The sequence below is a fragment of the Triticum aestivum genome, chromosome 2A (genome assembly GCF_018294505.1).
Source record: "Triticum aestivum cultivar Chinese Spring chromosome 2A, IWGSC CS RefSeq v2.1, whole genome shotgun sequence".
Lineage (NCBI taxonomy): Eukaryota > Viridiplantae > Streptophyta > Magnoliopsida > Poales > Poaceae > Triticum > Triticum aestivum.
Genome location: NC_057797.1, coordinates 189,958,476 through 189,967,909, shown reverse-complemented (window position 1 = coordinate 189,967,909; position 9,434 = coordinate 189,958,476). Strand labels below are relative to the sequence as shown.

At 42.3% G+C, this 9,434-nt stretch overlaps 1 protein-coding gene across 1 annotated transcript; it reads left to right on the top strand.

The window, feature by feature from the left end:
- The first annotated feature begins 6,145 nt into the window (after window positions 1–6,145).
- Window positions 6,146–8,741, top strand: LOC123185136 (laccase-4-like). The gene is made up of 4 exons (XM_044597120.1): window positions 6,146–6,520; window positions 6,598–7,123; window positions 7,225–8,199; window positions 8,288–8,741. Exons 1-4 carry the CDS (start codon window positions 6,416–6,418, stop codon window positions 8,416–8,418), a joined length of 1,737 nt encoding a protein of 578 aa, XP_044453055.1. The 5' UTR covers window positions 6,146–6,415; the 3' UTR covers window positions 8,419–8,741.
- Window positions 8,742–9,434: the final 693 nt, after the last annotated feature.

Genomic DNA, 9,434 nt, shown 5'->3' with positions numbered 1-9,434 from the left:
TCGAAGGTGTTGCTGTGGTCAGTACCCGTTTCCAATTGATCAATGTTGATGATGCCCATGGTCCTGTGAAGAAATGCCTGCTCACTGTTGTTACTGAAACCCCACCTGAACCTATGATCTCCACTGTCATGATTTCTGAAGAGTTGGATCTCTCTAAAACTTCTGTTGTTGCTCTGTCGCCTAGGCATGAACCTGACATGTCACCTGCCATGCTAGATTTCATGGCCAGTAACCCAAATTCTCCGTCTGCTGATCCATCCCATGTGTTGTCTAAGGAACCAACTGCTCCTCCTGCCATCCCCTCCATACATGTGGTCAACAAAAGAAAGAAGTCCAATGCTCCACTTGATGTAAATGATCTGCGCCGCAGCCGCCGCCTTGCTGGTCTAAGTGTGGGCTTCAAGAACGAAGCTGCTGCAAACAAGGCCAAAAACATCAGCAACTGCCAGAAGAATCTGAACACTGAATTTGAGCATGAAGTCAGAGACCCAACTGCTCCTCCACCACCAGAACTTCCACTTGGAACAATCCAAGCTCTTGCAACTAAGCAGTGCATGATCCCTCCAAGGTGGACCATGAATGAAGAACTTAGATGCTCTATTTGGTATTGTTACAACAAGATCAATGCTGGACTCAGAAAGTGTGTTTACTTTATCTGCTTTTGGGCTATATTATCTGTTTTTATTAAGAACCTGGGTTGTAAGGAGTTAGACTCCATATTATATGTTTGTGAGTGGAACATCATGCACTATTTATATTATGTTTCAAGTGGTCTGAATGGTCAATGGAGTATGTACCTGATGCTTCTTAGCATTATGATTTATCAGTTCACATGGTAGTCATATTTCATCACTTCCTATGATTGTTGCAATGTTTTTTTGGATTTGATTAAGTCTATCCAAGATAATCACTTTCCTACTAGTTTGATCAATGAGTAGAAACTGGAACATACTAAATTGGAATGTCAGAGGGATAAATTCCCAGATTAGATGGGATGATATTAGAGCAAAAATTGAAGAAAGCAACTGTGGCATTATTTGCTTGCAAGAAACTAAGAGAGATTATTTTGACCAAGCTTACCTCAAAAAAATTTCACCTAGAAGATACAACCAATTTGCATATACTGCCTCTGTTGGCCTATCAGGAGGAATTATTACTATATGGAATGGCAGTCTTTTTTCAGGATATGTTGTCAGCCAAAATACATACCAAATCACTGTGAGGTTATCATGCAATCTATCTGGCAACGTTTTTTACATCAGCAATATTTATGGACCCTGCCACAATGATGACATAACTGAATTTTTTGACTGGCTGAGCAATATAGATGCCTCTCAGATGGATCATTAGATTTTAATGGGTGATTTCAATCTAATAAGGAGCCCACTTGATAGAAACAGACCAGGAGGAGACACCAATAATATGCTCATGTTTAACAGCTTACTCCAACAACAGGATCTTGTGGAAATACCTATCAAGGGTAGGAATTTCACCTGGTCTAACATGCAGGACTCTCCACTACTGGAATAGCTTGACTGGATTTTTACTTCTGCCAACTGGACCCTGACATTCCCAAATACTTTGGCACACCCACTTGCTAGAGTCACATCAGATCATATTCCTATTCACATTCAGATAGGCAGTGATATTCCAAAATCCTCTATATTCAGATTTGAAAATTATTGGTTTGAATTTGATGGGTTCTATGAGACTGTTATTCAATGTTGGAACAGAAATCAACAATTGACAAACTCTGCCAAGGATACTGCTGCCAGGTTCAAATGTCTCAGAATGGGTTTAAAAAAATGGAGCAAAAATCTATCAAAACTTAACACTAATATATCTGCTTGTAACTATGTTCTATCTATGATTGATGGCATTGAGGATCAAAGAAATCTGAGCACTATTGAAGCAAACTTCAGAATTATTATCAAGAATCACATAGCCAAGTTATTGGAAGTCAAAAGAATATATTGGAAATCCAGGTTTAAGATGAGGAGTATACAGCTTGATGATGAAAATACTGAATTTTTTCATGCCATGGCTACACAAAGCTACAGGAAGAATTTCATAACTTCTTTACAAGATGAAGATGGGACTCCTTTCCAAAATCATGATCGCAAGGCTGCCATTATTTGGAAATCATACAAAGACAGACTGGGAAAAGCTATCAACCCCCCTATGCTATTCAACCTTGAGGAAATTATTCAGCCTAAAGATCTATCTAAGCTTGAGGCCCCTTTTTCCATGGATGAAATTGACCAAGTTATTAAAGACATCCACTCTGACAGAGCACCAGGACTTGATGGTTTTAATGGCTTATTTCTGAAGAAATGTTGGAATATCATCAAACAAGATATTTACACTATGATCTGGGATTTTTTGAAGGAAACATTGATATTCAGAGTATTAATACTGCTTTTATTACTCCCATCCCAAAGATTACAAACCCTATTGACATGAATGATTTCAGACCCATTTCCTTGGTCAGCCTTCCTCTCAAAATCATCACAAAGCTTATGGCCAATAGAGCTCAGAAAATCATTACCTCTGTCATTCATCAGAATCAATATGGTTTCATAAAAGGGAGAAATATCCAGGACTGCTTGGGATTTGCATTTGAATACATTCATCTATGCCATCAATCTAGGAAACCTATCATCATACTCAAACTTGATTTTGAGAAAGCTTTTGACAAGATTGAATACAATGCAATTATTGCCATGTTGAAAGCTAAGAGATTTGGTCCAAGATGGATAAATTGGGTAACCAATATACTCAATACTGCATCAACATATGTCCTGTTAAATGGTGTTGCGGTGAAAAAAAATTATATGTAAAAGAGGAGTTAGACAAGGAGATCCTCACTCTCCACTTCTATATATCATTGCTGCTGATCTAATTCAGTCTATTATCAATGCTGCTTGGGCAAATGATGAAATCACTCTCCCCACAAATCAGGCATATGATCTCGACTACCCTATTATTCAATATGCAGATGATACTCTATTGATCATGCCTGCTGATGAAGAGCAACTCAGCCATCTCAAATACCTGCTTAATCTATTCAGTATGTCCACTGGGCTATTTGTTAATTACAGCAAATCATCCATGATCCCAATAAATATGGATCAACAATCAATCAACAACCTTGCAAACTCTTTTGGTTGTAGAGTTGAAAGCCTTCCATTCACCTATCTTGGGCTACTTATGGGCACCACCAAACCCTCTGTTCATGACCTCATCCCAGTTATATGTAGGGTTGATAAGAGATTATCAGGGGTTGCCAGGTTCATGAACTATTCTGGGAGACTCACTTATGTCAACTATGTTGTTGCTTCAATGCCTATATTTGCCATGTGTTCTCTTAAAGTCCATGTTACCATTCTGGACCATGTGGATAAATCAAGCAGAAATTTCCTTTGGTATGGAAATGAAATCAATAAAGGTGGTAAATGCCTGGCCAGCTGGGAGATGATATGCAAACCCAAACATCAAGGAGGACTTGGGGTTTTAAATCTTAGAGAACAAAATAAAGCTCTTCTCATAAAGCACTTGTTCAAGTTCTATAACAAAGTGGATGTCCCATGGGTAAAATTAATTTGGGAAGCTCACTACCATAACAATGATGTCCCTCATTACAACAGAAGCAAAGGATCCTTTTGGTGGAAAGATTGCATGAAAATGTATGACCTTTTCAAGGAAATGACTACTTGTGACATCAAATCTAGTTGCACTAATCTGCTATGGGATGACATATGGAATGGTGATATTAGGAAAACTAAATACCCCGAGCTTCACTCTTTTACCCAAAAGGAAAGCATATCAATCAAAGAAGCCAAGGAACTGGATAACCTTTACAGCCTGTTCCAACTTCCACTTTCTATTCAAGCCCACCAACAATTCCACTTACTATCAGGAGAACTAAACAATATCAGAAACTCAGATGATAAGGACACATGGACCTTCAACTGGGGTAACAATAAGAACATTACAAAGAAGATCTATGGATACCTTATGAATGGTGAAGATGTAGCTGCCACATTTAAATGGATATGGAAATCATGTTGTCTTCCAAGACACAAATTTTTCTGTTGGCTCATGCTAAATGACAGAATAAATACATGTGATCTTTTGACCAGAAAAAGCATGCACCTGGATTCCATTGTATGTGTTCTATGCAACAATGAAGACTATGAAGACATGACTCATCTTCTATTCACTTGTCCATTTAGTCAAGGTTTCTGGTGGAACATTGGATTTGAATGGAATTCGGATATGGAGATCAACAATATGATTATTGATGCTAAACACAGATATAAAATTGACCACTTCATGGACATCATGATTCTTGGTTGCTGGAGCATATGGAACCAAAGGAATGGGATGATTTTTGAAGGGATACCTTGCTCAATAAATGATTGCAAGATTGACTTTGTCAGATATTTCAAAATGACCATGTTGAGGGCTAAACCCACTCTAAAAGAGGGCATGTCTTCATGGATAGACAATATTTAATTTTTCAATAATTTCCTTACTTTCCTCCCCCTAGATTGTACCTACTTGGTTGTCCCCCCAACAACCACTTGATTATGTAATTTGGATACTCTCTTTATAAATGAAAATGACTCACAGTAGGGGACTTACCCTACTGTTCTTTGGTCAAAAAAAAGTCTTGGCTATACCTCAACCTAGAAATCAACAAAAAGAAAACTTGATTGCAAGGTACATCCCTGATTACCAATGCCTAGCTATTTTTTGATCTTGACTAATAGAAAGGGTGCAATATGTAGGTCCAGGGAGCTCCAACGCTTTCTCTGAAAAAATATTTTTTTCACGATAACAATAAAGCCTGGGAGCATCCCTGCCCATGGAACAATACTGGAGAGATAGAGTGCTACTGGCTTACATTTTTCAATATTCCTAGCTTTATTTATTTATTTGAAATGGAGGCGAAAGGTTTGCCTCATCTATTTAAGACGGGAACAGAGTGTGTGCTACAAGGGACCATCAAAAGGGCGGAAAATTTATTCTCGCGATATTAAAACCCCTAATCTCTTCACAGACGCGACTACACAAAGCTTTATTCTCATTGCTCTAATAATCGTGGTATTTAAACAATTAAAATGCCTTGTGCGATGATGTTGTGGATTTTGCAACCCATATAATCTCCCATTCTTTGTCGACAAAATATAATCTCCTATTAGAGTGGATGTGATGATAATAATTCTTTTTTTAATCACTGGTTGGTGTCATGAATCATAGCTTATTTTTGTGGATGGATGCATTGGTGTATATTTCCAGCCTTTTAGATTTTTTTTCTTATAACATGGAGTTGATTACGATGAATGATGCGCTCCATTGGGAAAAAAATCAGCGTTCTTTGCCAATTTTCCGTGTGTGTAATTACAAAAGAATCGGTTCCAGCATTACCTATTTGATGGAAAAAACCTGAATACCAGGGTTAGCCTATATGTTCACTAGATTTTTAGTCCGAGTAAACCTTTTGTATTACGACATTTTAAACATCGCTATTGCCTCTCTTATGTTGGTACATTAATATATTTTGTTCATTTTATTGATATTTTTTTCCTAGGATGAATGTTGATTGTTTTCACAAGATACGGACGTGCACGTACACTAATGTATGAAAATATACGAACTGAAAAACGTTGATCGGGTTGGGTGAGGCATCCTTCTCTCCATTGGGAATTGTACAAGGAAAGAAGTCGAGAACACACGTCAAAGATAGAGAGAGATGCCAACGACCTTGTCGAATTGTCAAGTGATCATGCAAACGTGGGTACATGCACATAGTATACTGATACTGTATTCGTATTGGACTGTAGTAGGTGAAGGAAAGCTAGTGCTGCGAACTGAAGTTACCTTTAGCGATTATGTGGGACTTGTTTCGGAGCTATGCTGGTTGCTTTGGCGACAGTGACCGGCTGAACTAATTTTCCATTGTGTTGTGCCTTTCTCCAGGAGCTAGCCAATCTTGCTGTACCATGCAAGTGATGTTTCGATGATTAAGCCGCAGGACCTAACTTTGACTGATGTTCTGCCATTTCTCCAGGAGCTAATCCAGAATAACTTGAATTGAACCAGAGGTGGTCGATGGTATTGGAATGCACTGGCTTTGGCTCCACTCCAAAGCTATAGCACTCCAGCTAGCTCAAGCTCCTGCCTTGATCGCTCATCCACCGAATCACCTAACGAAAATTGACCACGTAGAATACCTCAAAGAAATGGGACGGTGGTACACGCTTGCCGCTTCCTACATGTATATATAAACTCAAGTACTTGTTCGAACAAAAGCATTCCATCCTCACCCTGAGCCATACATCTGCTCCTCAAGAGCTCATCAAGATTGACAAGCTAGCTGATCATCAGGGCCTAACTGAAAAGCCTGGCCATGGCGATTTCCTCCCGTTTTCTGGCTCCTTGCTCTGTCCTCATGGCGACTCTGATGCTGCTCATCGTCCAGGCACAAAGCATCACTAGGCACTACGATTTCAATGTACGTATATATGCACGTACGTCCGCATTCATCTATGTCCTACATGCATTTTCTCACATGGATGGGGATCTGTGCAGGTGCAAATGGCGAACGTGACGAGGCTGTGCGCCAGCAAGAGCGTTGTGACGGTGAACGGGGAGTACCCCGGCCCGACGCTGGTGGCGAGGGAGGGCGACCGCGTGCTCGTCCGCGTCACCAACCGCGTAGCGCACAACATGACGCTGCACTGGCACGGTATCCGGCAGCTGCGGAGCGGCTGGGCCGACGGGCCGGCGTACGTTACGCAGTGCCCGATTCAGACGGGCCAGAGCTACGTCTACAACTTCACCGTCGCCGGGCAGCGCGGCACGCTGTGGTGGCACGCGCACATCTCCTGGCTACGCGCCACCGTATACGGCGCCATCGTCATCCTCCCCAAGCTCGGCGTGCCTTACCCGTTCGTTGCGCCGCACAAGGAAGTTCCTCTTCTCTTCGGCGAGTGGTGGAGGGCGGACACAGAGGCGGTGGTCAGCCAGGCGCTCCGGACGGGCGGCGCCCCAAACATCTCAGATGCTTTCACCATCAATGGCCTTCCTGGGCCGCTATACAACTGCTCCGCTAAAGGTACATTGCACTCACTCTATGCTTCCATGCATCTTTTATGTTACACCTTCGGTAATCGTCAAGGATTTATATACTTACCGTGCATCCATGGCATATTGCAGACACGTTCAAACTGAAGGTGAAACCTGGAAAAACATACATGTTGCGCCTCATCAACGCTGCTCTTAACGACGAGCTCTTCTTCTCCGTCGCCAACCACACGCTCACCATCGTCGAGGTCGACGCAGTCTACGTCAAACCATTCACAGTCAAGACCCTGATAATCTCTCCGGGCCAGACCACCAACGTGCTCCTCACAGCCAAGCCGTTCTATCCCAAGGCTAACTTCTACATGTCCGCCGCGCCATACTCCGTCATTAGGCCTGGCACGTTCGACAGCACCACGGTCGCCGGCATCCTCGAGTACCATAACCCTCGCTCCGCCTCCGAGTCAAGCTTCGACAAGGACCTGCCACTCTTCAGGCCAACTCTGCCGAGATTCAACGACACCGGCCTGGTCACCAACTTCACCTCCAAGCTCCGGAGCCTCGCCACACCGCAGTACCCGGCGGCCGTGCCACAGTCGGTGGACAAGCGGTTCTTCTTCACGGTCGGCTTGGGCACACGCCCTTGCCCCGTGAATGCGACGTGCCAAGGGCCTACCAACACCACGCAATTTGCGGCGGCCATCAACAACATCTCCCTGGTGCTTCCTTCCACAGCGCTCCTTCAGTCGCACTTCACAGGCGTGTCTCGGGGTGTCTATGGGTCGAACTTTCCGACCACGCCCCTCTCGCAATTCAACTACACTGGGGTATCGCCGAACAACACGAACGTGGCCACCGGGACCAAGTTGCTCGTGCTGCCATTCAACACCACGGTGGAGCTGGTGATGCAGGACACGAGCATCCTTGGCATCGAGAGCCACCCTCTGCACCTTCACGGCTTCAATTTCTTTGTCGTGGGGCAAGGCTTTGGCAACTACGACCCTGTGAATGACCCAACGAGGTTTAACCTCGTCGACCCCGTCGAGCGAAACACCGTTGGCGTGCCAGCTGGTGGATGGGTGGCCATACGTTTTCTCGCCGACAACCCAGGTAAAGCAGAGTTGTATATACTTACTATCTATTCATGAAACTGAATGCGTAGCCTGTGCTCATATTTGTGGTATGCATGTATCCGCAGGTGTATGGTTCATGCATTGCCATTTGGAGGTGCACACAACTTGGGGACTACGAATGGCATGGCTGGTGCAAGACGGGAGCCTACCGAACCAGAAGCTGCTCCCCCCGCCATCCGATCTTCCCAAATGCTAGTCGGAGAGGATCAAATTAAGTTGTTGATTTTTTTCCCTCATTTATCGGTGTGCTAACTTGCAATTGATTTCTCCTTCAGAAGGTTTTTGTGTATTTAGTCAGTGCGCTGGTCTTGTAATTTTCTTGTATCTTTAATAAATTTTTATATAGTTTGTAGCGACAATGTTTTGACTCTTCTCGAATAAACAATGATGTCAACTGAATGTCCAAATCCTAGCATATGGCATATTGTATAAGTTCTTTCAAAGAACACTTTGGCATGATCATCAAGAAAGCAAAACCTAGCTTGAAGGAAGGAACGCAGAGCTGGCTAGATTACTTGTAGATTCTCTTCACCTTCCCATGTTCATTGTACAGTTGATGTAACACTATCCTTATTAATAAAAATCAGAGTTACAGTGGGGGTTTTCCCCACTGTGTTTGCTCAAAAAAAATTCCAAATCCTTAAAACGTTTTTGTTAGTATGTTCACGTTGATTTAAACTTCATTTGGTTGTCTTTTTTGAAATTACTCCATTTATTACTAGAAATAAGTGTTCTTTATTTTTTTTGGAACGAGACAAAAGACTTGTCAAATAAGTGTTCTTTAGTTTTAGTAAAACTATAGCTTCAGTGCTACAAGCAGCATGATTCACTAAACTTACTTGACTAAAAATAAATTGGTCCATTCCTAGATATATGTCTTTGTAGAGATTTCAATATCGACTACATACGTGAATGTACATTCTAAAATATGTCTATATACATATGTATGTAATTTGTATTGAAATCTCTAAAAGGACTTATATTTAGGAAACGGAATGAGTATCTAAGGCTCATCTGGACGAGATGTTGTTATGTCACATCTAAGTGACATTATCACTTGCGTCGAAACTCACAGGCAATAGTTGGGCCGGTTGTCGCTTAGATGGTATGACACGGATTCATACCATGTTATGGGGTATTGGCAAATCGCCATATTGATACGTCGGACAGCTGCCCTATGTGTGTGGGTGGATGTGAAGATATTATGCATGC